The sequence below is a fragment of the Phallusia mammillata genome, chromosome 6, assembly GCF_965637545.1.
Source record: "Phallusia mammillata chromosome 6, kaPhaMamm4.hap1.1, whole genome shotgun sequence".
NCBI classification, from domain to species: Eukaryota; Metazoa; Chordata; class Ascidiacea; order Phlebobranchia; family Ascidiidae; genus Phallusia; species Phallusia mammillata.
This window is the reverse complement of record NC_137257.1, coordinates 1,730,231-1,745,505: the sequence shown is the minus strand read 5'-3', so window position 1 is coordinate 1,745,505 and position 15,275 is coordinate 1,730,231. Positions and strand designations below refer to the sequence as shown.

Here is a 15,275-nt window from a genome sequence, read left to right as displayed (position 1 = left end):
CTGTTATTTATAGGTACAACACGTTTTTGCTTATATATTTTTGGTTGATAAGTTACTTTAATATATGTGCGTCTTTACAAACAAAGACTCAAATATATTGAATAGCAGCAATGGATTGCAAACAATTAACAATGCAGAAAACAAAGAAGCATTTTTCAAAGACAAAAATAGAGATTTAATCGTTATAGCTGTAAGTAATTGATTCTGAACGCCAGCCAATCGAGTTCTTTCGCAAAACTTTGAAATTCCAGACACCCGGAACCAAAATGCATTAGCATAATGTTGCAGAGCTGTGAAATGAAAAATGTAGTTTTCGATTAACTGCCTAGCCTAATTGCAATTGCGTGTTTGTTTTGTTCAAACAGAAAAATGGGACAGTTAAGCAAGATTAATAACTTAGTTTATTTCAATTCGTTTCTATTATCTATTATGGCTAAAAAACACCCTTTTGGGTACACTACATACATTTTTAAATAAAATTGAAGACTTGTTTAAAGAAAGCCAATTTTTCTTTTTGGGGAGCTAGTAATGTTTTTTTGGCGGCTATTAGTGTCAATTGGCGTAACTTTAACTCAAAGTTACTTAAGTGTTTGTGCCAAACCAAAATAAAATGACGGATCAATTTAAAAATCTTTACAACACTATACATACGGGTCTGTTCATAAGTTTAATGGTGAAAGTAACGGCCCAAATAGAAGTAAAAAGCGACATGCTTAATTTTTGAACGACTGATGTGTCCCTTATTCATATCCCTGATGAAGGCATGAGCATTTGCCGAAACGCTTGAAATATAAAGCATGTCGCAGTGTGTTATATATTTTTGGATATATTTTTGGACTGACTCCAACCCTAACCCAATTGACAATTACCCAAGTCCGGCCTTCTGTGTTGCAGTTAGGCCTTTCCCAATTGCCGAAACTCGGAAAAATATTTTGTGAAACACTGCCGTACACATAGTTCCCAAACTATCACCTCAAAAAAAAACTAACAATAGCGATTGCAATTGGTAATTAAATGATTCATGTTTACCTTGTTAAGTCCACTGCAAGAGCGCTATTTATGACTATAGTTTACGACTGTAGATAACTTTTTTTAAGCAAAGTAATTTGTGCATTGATTTAAATCAGACCTAAGAATGAATCAGAAGTACAGAAACACGCTATGATTTACAATTTTAGCAATACTTTAGTTTCTCTGTTATTTATAGGTACAACACGTTTTTGCTTATATATTTTTGGTTGATAAGTTACTTTAATATATGTGCGTCTTTACAAACAAAGACTCAAATATATTGAATAGCAGCAATGGATTGCAAACAATTAACAATGCAGAAAACAAAGAAGCATTTTTCAAAGACAAAAATAGAGATTTAATCGTTATAGCTGTAAGTAATTGATTCTGAACGCCAGCCAATCGAGTTCTTTCGCAAAACTTTGAAATTCCAGACACCCGGAACCAAAATGCATTAGCATAATGTTGCAGAGCTGTGAAATGAAAAATGTAGTTTTCGATTAACTGCCTAGCCTAATTGCAATTGCGTGTTTGTTTTGTTCAAACAGAAAAATGGGACAGTTAAGCAAGATTAATAACTTAGTTTATTTCAATTCGTTTCTATTATCTATTATGGCTAAAAAACACCCTTTTGGGTACACTACATACATTTTTAAATAAAATTGAAGACTTGTTTAAAGAAAGCCAATTTTTCTTTTTGGGGGGCTAGTAATGTTTTTTTGGCGGCTATTAGTGTCAATTGGCGTAACTTTAACTCAAAGTTACTTAAAATTTATTAAGTAGTTGCAATCATAATTACAAGGTACCTGGAGGTATATAGGCCCGGAAGGTAATAAGGCCCACTGCTAATATTTTTTTATGTGCAAGAAAAAATGATTCCATTTTGATGCAATTTAAAAAAATATGTGTACTTAAAATGATCTACAAAGTTTTGGACCTGCAAGTTATATGTAATTGTTATCATGACCAATCCAAATTAAGAAGTGTTTATTTTCAACTTTTTATTATTTTTTGTTCAAATTGGTAACAAAAATGAAAAGGTTGTGTTGTCGAAATGAAAACTTATTAAGATATATTAGTAATGGCGTACTTTTAGTTTAATTGAAGCATTATCCGGTCTGGAAAAAAGAATTACTTCAAATAAACTTTATTACGGTTTTGTTTATCAGGCATTGCTTGCAATAAGGCCCAACATTTTTTTGTCATTTTCTCAAGTGTCTTTTATAGTAAAGGCGACTGATATTCACTAAATTTGCTTTTTTGCTTTCTTAGGAAGATAAAAAGTCCGAATAAGATGTTTGTGGAAGTAATATTTCATTTAGTATTTTTGGTTATCAAATGTCAAGGGGTCGTTTATTCTTTTTTTTAGTACCTTCAGATTTACAGTTATATGTCTTAGTTAACAGTATATGTGTCATATGAGTTAATAACGTTGCTTGTTTGAACTTTTATTTGACCAAAGCAAAGTATAAATAAGTCTGGTTTCTAGACTATTTTTATAAACATGAAAATGTTGGGCTTTATTAACAGCATAGGTTTGTATTAAGGCCCAAGTTTTAATTTTTTTTAAACTGTTATCCTACAAAAACAAAACATGCAAACGTCCTCAAAATCTAATGGATGTTTAATATCAACCTCTGCAACAATCATGCCGAATTTGGCCTGGAACGGTTAAATGCTTTTTCAGTTATACGCAATAGTTTTTTAAGGGGCCTTGTTAGCTGCAGGTACCTCATTTATTGCAGATTAATGAGTGTTTTACCTAGTATTATCTCCTACCAAAATGTGCACAGCATTTTGATAGTAATTTTATCGAAAACCGGAATGCCAATATACGTGCAAAATCATTTTACACTAAAATTCGTGCATTGGTTTCAAAACTCAAATGATACAATGCCTAAGGCAGGAACAATTAACAAAACGTGACATGCATTGCTGCACGTTGTTATACTGTATCGAAGTCAAGTGAATCAGATTTGACTATGAATGCTAGGTTATGCAAGCTTGTTTTATTATTTTAAACCAAAAACTGGATTTATTTTATTGTCAAGTACGACAGTTAATAATGCTTTTGCTTTTGCCGTATTTGATGCCAAAATACATTTCAACAAATTTACAAATTATTTTTGAACTACTTTTCTCTTTTAAAAACACGTTTTAATAACTACAAAAGTAACTTTGAACCTATTTGACCTACAACATAAACAACAATTAAATGTTCGTGTTTGTAAATGTACCGTATTATTTCACTTAAGAGCCATCGTCGACATTTAATTTTTGTTTTGCTTATGATTTATGTTAAATAATAAACACCCCAGAAAAAAACAAACTTTATAAGCACTGACTTAGTACAAACCCGAGCGCAGTAAAATTTAACAAAGCAAGTTCGTGTTTTTCAGCTCGATGCGTTACGCAATGATTTGTTGTGCGTTGGAATATTCGCTCGGTTTCTCTGGGAAGTTTTCTGGTAAATTTCCATTCGGAGACGTTGCGTTGTTTTTTCAAATCTAAAACGGACAAAGTCGGGCAGGAACTTGGCCCAATGGTCGAACTAGACCTGCCTGAGTTTTTCGGGCCTATTTTTATCAGCTTTTTAAGGTATGTGCGTGTCGGCTTATTTGTTGCATCAAAAAATATCTTAAAAATAAATGAGAATGAAACATCGTTACCACTTATTTAAGGTTATTGGAATATATGTAATGGCATCTTCGGTTACCTATTCAAACAAAAATAAATACCACGTTTGCGCAATTACGACAATGAAATAAGTAGGCCTAATCTTTAAAACACAAATAAATTTTACCCTGGATATAACTTACTTTTTCTTCAATTAAAAGACATTTATGTTTATTATATCACATTAATTAAAAGTACCAAAGTGTTCTCTATGTTTTCAATTTAGCTGTCATATTATAAAAAAAAGCCAGTTGAAACGGATACAGGCATTTTATAATGCGGTCAATTGTATTGTTTTAACCCCTTACCTACTTATTGACGGAATTAATGATATTTAATTTTTTTCTGTTATTAAAACTAACGTGTTTGTCAAAAAGCTGTAATCGTTTTTGCTGTGTTTTTTATTGTACTTGAAAAGTTTAGACCAGGGGTCGGCAACCTTTTAGGCGACGCGTGCCAATTTACTTGTTATTTCCATGTGTTAATGACTTCGCGTGCCAACGTTATTCTGAATAATAGTGGCTCGTGCCAGCAGATATCAATACTAAAGAGAAGGCAGAGTGTTTTGTGCATGTAAGGCGAAATTTTAAGACAAAACTATAAACAAGCAGTGCAACAGGTGAAATTGTTACTTCAATATAAACACGCAAATCGGTTGGCGTGTCATGAAAAACCACCTCGGGTTGCCAACCTTGGTTTAGACCTTTTTATTAAGTACGTGTCGATTTTAAAACTTATTACCGTGCAACATTATGTTTAAGATTAAGTCGTATTTTTATCTTGGTAACACTAGCTTTCGGCCCTAATTCCTGCTAATTAAAGTTTTGAAATTAATTCGATTAAAATTCGGGCGCCAAAAATCTCTTAAAACCAAAGACCAAATTATGACTCACAGTCACAAGCCGAAACTGAAACTCATCAGTACTAGACGGGTTTGGCATCTCTCAATACTTGGTTCTGCATTTTTGCAAACGTGATAAATGGTGTGGAAATTTCCAGGAGAATTTTCCAGCGCAGCCGTGCAACAATTTGTGCCGTCAGCAAATAATAGTTCCGTCTTGAATTTCGCTTTATAAAGCGGCGCGCGAAGCTGAAAAGACATTATCGACTTTTAACTGACGAAGAAACATCTTCATCTAAGAAGTCATCGAATCGACAGACGATATGTTTAAGTTCGTTATTTGCCTCGCATTTGCTGCAATATTCGCTTTGGGTAAGTTATATTTTTTGACAAATATTATGGTTATAAACGTCAAAATATAATTCTGCCATTTTTTAGGCGATTTTCAAAATGTCGGTTATCTCATAATTATAAACCGAGTAGTTTTTTTATTTTTAACATTTTTTTCTTCCGCGTTTTTATTGTTTCGATATGTTTTATATCTTTTAACAATAGCAATAAAGCGTTTTTTTATTGAGGGGTCAAATTGTGTTTTTTTACAATTTATAAACAAGAAAAGGCCGCGCTAATTTAAGTTTGCACAAAATATACACAGAATTAAAAACTGGTTTTCATTGTAAGATAACCACCTGATCTTTTATTCGCAAATATTAAATGCATTATATTGCAAACGTGTCCATAATTTGCCACAGCGATAGAAGTTATATGCAGTGGTGGGATTGAGCGGGTTCGCACCGGTTCTATAGAACCGTCTCACCAAAATTTTAAGAAATCAGCGAACCGGTTAGCATTACTGGTTACTGTCAATGAACTTTTTATAACAGAACCGGCCGAAAAATATGACTTTTGTGATAGAGCCGGCTTACACAAAATTTGAATCCTACCACTGGTTATAAGTAAATATTTATTTGCACCAAATATTCGGAAAAAAACCTTGTACACCATTTCACACCATAGATAGATTTGTTTTTATACCGACGCAACCAAACATTATATGTTCCCAGGCGACGCCCAAACATCCTGCGGTGGATACTTGACTGCAACTTACTCGCCGCAAGATCTAACCTCACCATCTTATCCACTGGCTTACCCAAACGACCTCAACTGCGTTTGGGTGATTTCAGGGTTGTCTCCCACTGACCAAGTCGAAATTCAGTTCGGCATCCTTGATATGGAAGCGGGTGGTGATTTCTTAAAGGTTTGAAACACAGTCTTTTGTATATAAACTTTTTGCTGCGAGGCATAATATCAACTCTATAGAGCTCTTCTGGCAATTGTAGTTTTATACATTTGTTTATCGTGCACTGTACTACGCGCATTCAGTGTTATTTCCCCTGATAAAGGTAACCTGTATAGGACGTCGAAACGTCGGTGCAAAAATCCAATTGCCAGAAGAGCTCTATAAACTTGAGTTTTTTTCTTATTTTTACGTTTAATAAACAAAATAATGGCCTAAATGTACATAAAAGATCGACATGCTTCATTATTCAAACGTTTCGACAAAAGCCATCATCAGTAATATGAGGGACGACATTTATAAAATTTGCTTAAATAATCGGTTGATGTTTTCTATTTGCACTACAGGCGTGGGTTCGAATCCCACTACTGTCCTCACGAATGCACGGAAAAAAGCTCGAAATATATTCCATGCTTTTACTTTTGTATGCTGCTTGATTGATTTTATTTAAATAGGAAAAATTCGACCTCGAAAAATCGAATTCGTTGGTTATTGTTCAAATTGTTAGAATCAATTACAGCTAACTTCAATGACAAATGTATTTTTTAAGGATCGTTTTCACTTCCTATTCAGGTCACAGAAACAATTTAAAATAGCTCCAAATATTTTCTATGCTTACCACAGGTTCGAGACGGCGACAATGCGAACGCAAAAATCCTCCTTCTGCCCCTGACAGGTTACGTGAATCGGACTTATAACTTTGCCTCCTCGTACGGTTCTCTCTACATCTCGTTCACATCTGATGACTCGGTGGTCGGAACCGGTTGGTCGTCTCAATTCAGAATTGGTGAGTTTGCCCTAGTCGAGTTTTTTTCCCTATTTTTGCTAATTTGCAGTAGGACCGAGTTTTCAGCTCAGAATCCAGGTCAGTGGTTTCCAATGGAGTCCTAAAATGCACAAGGATGTTAGGACTTTAAAATAGGAAATATTTCGCGGCACACAGTTTGAGAATCACTGGACTACATAGTGGATGCCAAACCATACAAAGAACATTTAAAACTGGATCTTTTATCAACTTTACATGTTATATTCTAAGACCAAAAGTGTCTATTTACAAAACACATACAAAAAATTAAAAATTAAATACCTTGAAATTCCTCCATTGAGAAGAATTCCTCCCCGGTTAGGAACCATTGGTCTAGGCATGTATAAGCTGTTCATTTACCCTAATGAAGACGACCTGTATAGGACGTCGAAACGTCGGAATAAAAATACATTCGCCAGAACATCTTTATAAACTTGATATTATGCCTGGCACGCAGTGTTTTTTTAAAGGTGTTTAATTTTCTTCAGCGGTTTCCCAAATAAGCAAATATGGCTATTTTTTAGTATTTAAATGAAACACTTGCGCTCTCTTAAAACTATTTAACGGTCACCCAAACCAAACCTTAAAAAAAAACCTGCCTGGCAGCAACAGCTTGTATATAATAACTTCAAAGTTACAAAATAAAGTTTAAAGTGTAAAAATTTACAAGCGTTTTTCAAATAAAAAACGATTTTTTTTCATAACTTAAGCGTTCCAATTTTTTCAGTTCCAATCGCTGACACCACGTGTGGTGGAAACCTCGTTATGGGAACAGCGTATCAGTATTTCAGCTCTCCCGGATACCCGGTTCAATATCCCAATAACTCTTATTGTGTTTGGACGTTGACTGCTCCCGCTGGAAAGCAAGTGTTGCTGACTATACTTCACTACCAATTGGAACCGTGCTGCGATAACGTGGTGGTGAGAAGTGTGATCCAACTTCCATCATTTTTCGTTTTAGTTTACTTTTTACTCGGGTAATAATGAATACGAAACAATTGTACAAACAGTGGCGCACTAAAGTTAAGGACCACAGTCAGTGATCTCACCATTAAGCACAGGTCCAATCCCTGGAATACATTTGTGTTCATAAGGTTACAGGTTCTAACCCCGACTCGGTCGCTTGTAAACTAAATGGAAGTCACCAATTTCCTAATTTGAAAAATCAAATATTTAAGTTAGCTGCACTGACGAGGCCATACGGTTTAATAAAACAATGTGCACCGTCTGCAGCTAACTAATTATTTTATTTTTATTGAACAATCAAATTAAAGGGACGTTTTTAACATTTACTGACAGGTAAAACGAGGCACAACCCAAAGTTCAGCGATTATTGGTTACATCTTTGGTGCCAGTCATACAGACAGGCATTATCTTTCCAGTGATGGCATCTTGGTGGTCCGATTTAGATCTGATGAAAGTGGAACTTTTCAAGGATTTGAAGCGAAAGCAAGAGCCGGTATAATATAAGTTATTTGTGTTTAATTTTCAAGTTTATACAGCTCTTCTGGCAAATAAATTTTGACAAAAGATGTTTTTTATCGTGCACTGTCCTACGCGCATTCAGTGTTATTTACCCTGATGAAGGCGACCTGTATAAGATGTCAAAACGTCGGAATAAAAATACAATTGCCAGCAGAGCTCCATAAACTTGATATTATGCTTGGCAGTAAAAGCTTATATGTGTTTAATTCTATTTGAATGAGAAAATCCGACCTCGATAAATCTAAATTATTGGTTATTGTTTCAAATTGTTGCCGAGTATAAAATCAACTATAATTCACTTTAACGACAAATCTATTTTGTTTTTAAAGGAACGTTTCGTCGTCTTATTAAGGTCACAAAACTAATTTAGTTTTTTTGCTACAGCAACGACATATGTTGGTGATTTTGGTTAATTTTTTTACTTTAATATTTCTTAAAATATTTTCACTTTACCTTAAAAAAGTTCAAAGATGAAAATAAGAAAATCATATTTATTTTTTATCTAGTTAATCACGACATAACTTTTTTCAGTGACGGTCACCGGCACCACCTCAACCCCAAGCCCGCCTTTTAACATCGGTGAGTTTTCGTAGCGGCCATTTTGTTTTTACACCTGCCACGATATTCAATTAGAAACTCCTACGACACATTTTTCGTTACTTCAACGAATTGTATCAGTAGTCTCTTATAGTTTTCTGCTTTGTTATGTGTATAGGAAGCCATTTGTTTGGAAAGTTTAAAAACATGTTTATGTAGAATAGGTTCTCACCGTTTTTATCGCCCTGAATTTCGTTTTTTATGTTTGTTTTAACATTTCTTAAAACTATTTCTAGCAAGCTACAAAAGTAACAAATAATGACCCCACGAAATTGTAAAAAAGCAAAGGCGGGCTCATTACGAGCACACAATAATGTTGCCAGCAGACTAGCAACAAAAATGAAACAAATAAACAATGTCAGCTTTATTTACTGCTTATTTTTTTCACGGGGTTCGAACCCAGGATGCTTCGATCAGTAATTTTATCCTTATGCCCCGGACCATTCGGCCGAGTTCCTGCCTTTATAGGGCTTTAGTAAATTTTTTTACGGGGTTCGAACCCAAGACACTCCCGGGACGAATCCCGATCAGGGTTTTTATGTCTGTATATGGGTTAGGCGCGCCAGGCCATTCGGCCGAGTTCCTATCCTTACGAATGCACTTCGTTTTTTTCGCAGCGTGTGATGAGAACCTTGTAGCGCCATCTATCGGCCACGGGAATTTTACTTCGCCCGATTTTCCCAACGAGCACCCTCCAGGAGTCAGCTGCTCATGGGTAATCACGTCAACGCCGGGAACTAAAGTTCACCTCTGGTTTGGTTACGTCAACACAGAGAAATGCTGCGATTGGATCAAAGTAAGTTCAGCTTGTTTTCGAAATAGAGTTCTGTTTGCACGGGGTTTGAACCGTCGACCCTTCAGGGAACTGATTATAGTTTTATTTGGCCCCGCCTTCTTTAACGTTAGATATATGTATAAAAGCTTGCTGAAAAATCAACTCAATATACCATACCTGTTAACGGCGTTACAATGATTTATAAGTGTGCTGTGCTCGCTGGTCTACGTTAACGCTTCAGGGCTGGTCCAACTTTTGAATTTATGTTTATCTTCACTGATGTTGTTCAGTCTGGCGGATTGACGGTTCAGGGCTGATCCCAGTAATAAATATAACCTATGTCATTTTATTCAAAAAAGCAAGTTTGTTTTTGTGGTTAAAAAAAAGCAAACAAACAATTTGATTGACAGGTCCGCGACGGTTCCACTGGTACATCAACTAAACTTGCTCTGATTAGCGGGAACGACAACCAGTTCTTCAGCTACGTGTCAACTAGCAACGTGATAAGGGTGGAGTTCGACAGTGATGATACTTACAACAAACGGGGATTCCGCGCTTACTACGAAGTCTACAAACCAGGACGTAAGCTTATACAAACAGTTAAACTGTGTAAAGATACTGTCACCATAGTGTAAAGTCAGGCCGAACCAAGCCCGTTTTTTTAAAAATCTAAGCCCGAACCCGGCCCGAAAAGTCCAGCCCGACTTACCAATCTGTTTCAGTAGTTTGAACTGCGAACATTCTAATGACAACGGTGTGCATAGAACTTTTTGGGCTCGGATAAAAAAGTACAAGCCCGAAACCCCAACACTAATAAAGTCACATATGTTTTTAAGAGCCATATTTGTTTTTTTTACTTTGCACACAACTTGATGTATTTTTTTAATCAAGACTAAAAAATGGATTGTTTTATTATTTAGTATCGATCTCTGTATTCGCTAAATCTTATGTGATTTTCTGCAGACTTCACATCTACTTCCAAGGCCGGTCAATCTCTCATCGCCAGCTCTTCCCCACAATATTTTTCATCGCCCGGTTTTCCTCACAAAAACTACCCGACCTCCGTCCAACTGGTCTGGACCATTGTCGCACCCTTCGCAACTCAGATTAAAATCACGTTTCTCGCCATTATCACTGAAAAATCTTACGACAAAATTACGGTAAAAATCTTCTTATCCATCTTTTATGTGACCCAAGTTTTTATAAACGGGTGTAACTGATGTGGCCTTCATATCACTGATGATTGCATGAGCATTTGTCGGAACCTTTGAATAATAAAGCATTTTGTCGATTTTTACGTCTATTTGGGCCGTTATTTTTATATACCTTCTAACTGAAATGAAAAAAATCATTTTTTAATTTTACTTAATTTTCAAACATTTATACAAAATTATCCTGTTGTATTTTTATCCAAATCGAACAACCAAAAGTCATTATTAGGACATCTACAAATCCATATTTTCTTTGTGTTTTAGGTCTACGATGGGGTTTCTTCCTTTTCTAGGGTTATTGTACGATTTAGTGGCAAGTTCCATGATATCTATGCTGTCCAAACGTCATCGAATAGAGCTAGAGTGACCTTGAAAAGCGATTCTACAGAAAATCAGGCTGGCTTTCGTGCCATGTATATTGCCGTCGGAAAATAAAATGCTTAACTTAAAGCATATGAAAAAACGTGTATCTTTACCATTCACGTATATTAACCAATAAATTGAAGGCATCAACACGTGTGCATTCTTTAAAAAAAAACTGAAGACAGAATGGTTTCCAAAAGTTTATCCGATCACCGAGCGGTTATTAGTCCGATTAAAAGAAAACGTAAAAAACGTACAGAAAGGTTCAGCATCATCTTATAGATTACTTATGATTAGATTTCATTTACAGCAAAGTCGGCTTTCAACAAATATAATATAAATATACCGTTAATCGAAAAACAAAAAGCAATTAGTTGTGCTTGTATTCATGAGCTATAAAAATCATTAAACCGAATCATTTAATTATCGATGCGTAAAAAAAGCGCCCACAGGCTGCACCGAGACTAGAGCTAAACAAGCGATTGTAGAATGTGTGAAACAATTGTTTTATTTGTGACTTGCAAACTGTCAGCTGTCAGGGTTTCAAAATTGTGTGTATTTCAAAGTTTGCCTAAATGTAAATATTAAATTCGAACTGTTGCCTTTTTGAATCTTTCACGCTTTGATTTGAGTAAATATTTTTGTGGTGTTTTGAACAGGAATATAAAGTTGCTGGTCAACTGTTGTAAGGTTTCACGTGTGTTTATTCTACAACTTAGAACTATAATATTTGTACTAATCTAGTTCCTGACATTGATATGAATTCAAGACATTTTTCACCTAATTCTGTAAGTGCTTTTGCTTTTAAATCTGATCCGTGTTGTTTGGTGCTGACTGTTGTTGTACTAAAACACCATTGGTACATGGCTTTGACTTTTTGCCGTGATGGGTATTTTCTGACGGATAACGAAGTGATCTAGAGAAAATACTCAAAAGCACTGGTGTAAAAGCATAAATTTATCATTTTTTATTAGTGCCTTAAAAAACCAACAATTTTTTGCTAGAATCAAAATTTCAATTCTCCAAATGGAATGCAGCATAATCGAATGCGGGGACGGTCGTTTAACTCCCCAACGTGGCAATCTCCACCCTGGGTAGGCCAGAATTCGGGTAATAATTACCAAAGTCCTGGTAACATTAACGAGGGCCCCAGAAGAGGTGCATGGAAAAATGATTACAAACCATCTCGTGGCTATTATAACTCACCAAATAGTCCAAATTTTCATTCGAATAAGGTCGGTATGGCTATTTAATTATTATGCCAAGCAATTCTGGTACAAATTTGTAATATTTTACATAGGCCTTGTTAAGGAAATTAATTGTAACACCAAACATTTTACCAACAGAGTTTTAACCAAACTTCAACACCCCGTGGCAATCAGAGACAATCTTTTGGCAATAGTAGTCACAACTCCTCAGGTTTTATTCCTTTACCAACGTCACGCAACTTTTCAAGGCACAATTCACCTTATTCGAGGGGTAACAATAGGCCGTACAGAGGTGGTAGGAATTTTTCAGGTCAAAAGTCATACCAACGCCAAAGTTTTGGTCAACAGCCCATTGAAAGTTATTTCAAGCCATCAATGCTTGAAAACCCATGGGCTGTTTTTACTAAAGACAATCATTCCTCGGGGAAAAGGGACAGTTCTATTATACTACCCAGTAAGCCAGATTGTGCAGTGTCAACTACATGATAGGTGCTTGATTAACGAATCATTTACCTCGAAATGTTCTTGCATCACAAAATTGATGCAGTTGGAGACCAAGGGTCGGTGTTGATCAAGCTATGTGCGTGAACAAGAGATGGTCGTATGACCTCTACCCCTCCCTTTTATATCATTTTTTTACAGATGTTTTCAGCACACTTCAAAGTGAAGTACAACTCTTACAAATTAAAAAACGGTGGCCACTTGTATTACTTTTGTTTTTTTAGAGTTTTCTTGCAATCTATGCAAAGTTCACTAAAGCAATTCTTATTTTTTACACAATGTGATTTTGGTAGTCTTATAAATCCTGAACTCAAATTAACAATACCTAGAAATTGAGCAAACTTTTGTGAATCAAATAAGCAAATTGCTTAAACCTGTTGTATAAGTTTTGTGTTGTTTTGAAACTGACATGTATTGTCAACATTTTTTTAAAAATTTTGTTCAGCGAAACACCAAAATAACCATTATATTTGAACCCTGTTTACTATTTTCATTGAATAAAGTAACACCCGATTTAATGGCTAGATTTTATTAAAAAAGGACAGGAAGGGTGCATGTCATTTTTGTTTGAAAATGCCTGGTCATGGTTTTGCATCCCAATATTTTTTTGTGTATTAGTGGTTAGTACTGGCTGATTTGAATATCAATCAGAGTAAAGACAATTTGTGCATGTAGGCTGGATTTTAGAGACTGATATATCACAATAAATCAAAACTTTCTGCCAACAAGTACTAGAACATCAATTTTTTAGCGCGGTTAAAAAATCTCCTTGGTGTGCCAGAGGTTTACGGCCTTATTGTAGTGCAATATCATACTGTTAAAAAGTATAAAGTGTAAATAAAAACGATCATTTCATCCATTTTGAAGATTTGCAAAATGGCCACAAGTCTACATTTTTTCACAATATTTTAGACCCCAAAAGAGTACTCGAGAACAGGGGTGTCAAACTCGTTGAGTTCAGGGGCCACATTGCAGTTTGGAAATTATGCCGAGGGCCGCATGTGATTTTTTATCCAGTTTAAACAACCTTTTCGCTACGACGGCCGCATTGCAGATCCTTATTACACCAACAGCCGCCAATTACCTACTGGATATATGTATATATATATATATATACCATTTATTGACGCTACAAAATCCCTGATTAATTTCTAACATGATAAACAGATTGAGCTGCACAGTGTGAAGATCAGTTTTAACTGTTTATTACGTCATAATCTATAGTGTGACGCTTTTGGTACCTGTTTTTTCGCATTGTTTGCACACAATAGGCCTACAAAAAGTCTGACGCATATGGCTGCTAGGCTGGTAATACTATTTCCAGTAACACAAAATCTGTTTAGAGCAGTTGATTTTTAATTACATCACAGCCGCTACATATATTTTAATTAACAAGTTCACGGCCGCACAAAACCTCTCCGCGGTCGCATGTGACCTTAAGGCACTATTCATACCACATGAATTTTTATGTATTAATTAAATTTCTGTAAATGTCTGTTTAAATACCAGCTTTCACTTCGAAAATTGAGAAAAATTTATTATAATTAGATAAAAATCTGACAAAATACTACAATTGTTGTTAAGTGTTCGTGGGCCGCATTGGAGGGCTTTGTGGGCCGCATGCGGCCCGCGGGCCGCGAGTTTGACACCCCTGCTCTAGAATCTAGATCAGTGGTTCTCAACCGTTTAAGTTTAAACTTTCAAAACAAATTTTGCGGACTGGTGAACTTTCAAAATCAACCCAAAATGTAATCATGACAAAAACATGCAATTCAAAAGAGATATGGAAAATTCTATTTAATGAGAAGTTTGCTGCTGTCTATTTGATGTCATACGTGTTAAACGCGGTTCTAATGAAGTTTCTGCAAGGCGAAGTAAAGCGTTGACTTCCATTTCTCTGCCTTCAACATCTTGCATTTTGCAATTGAGATATAAAGTTGCATTGTAATGTATTTGGCGGACCGGCAGGAAAGTTAACGCGGACCGGCGGTTGAGAACCACTGCTCTAGGTATCAACACCGACTTAACACTGCACGTCTAGTCCAATTTATTTGCATTATCACCTCATCACATTTCCGTTGTTAAAACTGCAAGGACACCGAAAAAAAATATGGGTTAGGTTAGCCTGTCAATTGTCCTGTTATTTTAATTACCAGTGTTTTGTGTGGCCGGGCATTTAAACATAGCTGGCTAATACCAGTGCTGTGAAAAAAATATTACTTGACTGCCTAGAAACAATATATCATTTATAATGGACAATACTAGCCAGTTAGAAACATTTAAAACATACAGGGCAGGGCCAAGGCGGCAAATAATCGGCCAACTTTAATTTTGTGCCAAACTGCTTGTTTAGCGCCCCCTACCGGTCAGCCAATCCCATTAAACCAAATAGATTGCCTAGTTACATTTTGCGACTAGCGTATTTACTCAATTATAAGCCACATGTTGAGGTGTTAAAAAATAATGTAAGCCGCCTCCGATTATATGCCGCACAAACGGCAGGTA

General features: G+C 35.6%; 2 protein-coding genes across 2 annotated transcripts; both read left to right on the top strand.

Annotated features, from left to right (window-relative positions):
- The first annotated feature begins 4,851 nt into the window (after window positions 1-4,851).
- LOC145232660 (embryonic protein UVS.2-like) lies at window positions 4,852-8,708 on the top strand. Its single transcript, XM_080097325.1, has 6 exons — window positions 4,852-4,900; window positions 5,593-5,786; window positions 6,450-6,612; window positions 7,358-7,551; window positions 7,930-8,089; window positions 8,647-8,708. The coding sequence occupies exons 1-6, from the start codon at window positions 4,852-4,854 to the stop codon at window positions 8,706-8,708; spliced, it is 822 nt and encodes a 273-aa protein (XP_079953451.1).
- A 2,883-nt stretch (window positions 8,709-11,591) lies between these two features.
- Window positions 11,592-13,288, top strand: LOC145233008 (uncharacterized). The gene is made up of 3 exons (XM_080097670.1): window positions 11,592-11,849; window positions 12,066-12,296; window positions 12,408-13,288. Exons 1-3 carry the CDS (start codon window positions 11,820-11,822, stop codon window positions 12,753-12,755), a joined length of 609 nt encoding a protein of 202 aa, XP_079953796.1. The 5' UTR covers window positions 11,592-11,819; the 3' UTR covers window positions 12,756-13,288.
- Window positions 13,289-15,275: the final 1,987 nt, after the last annotated feature.

Bases quoted from the DNA above. Each gene is read 5' to 3' on its own strand.
- LOC145232660 (XM_080097325.1), top strand. From the start codon at position 4,852: ATGTTTAAGTTCGTTATTTGCCTCGCATTTGCTGCAATATTCGCTTTG. The intron at 4,901-5,592 runs GTAAGTTATATT...ATATGTTCCCAG, and splicing joins TGCTGCAATATTCGCTTTGG to GCGACGCCCAAACATCCTGC. The intron at 6,613-7,357 runs GTGAGTTTGCCC...CAATTTTTTCAG, and splicing joins GTCGTCTCAATTCAGAATTG to TTCCAATCGCTGACACCACG.
- LOC145233008 (XM_080097670.1), top strand. From the start codon at position 11,820: ATGAATTCAAGACATTTTTCACCTAATTCT. The intron at 11,850-12,065 runs GTAAGTGCTTTT...ATTTTTTGCTAG, and splicing joins GACATTTTTCACCTAATTCT to AATCAAAATTTCAATTCTCC. The intron at 12,297-12,407 runs GTCGGTATGGCT...TTTTACCAACAG, and splicing joins CAAATTTTCATTCGAATAAG to AGTTTTAACCAAACTTCAAC.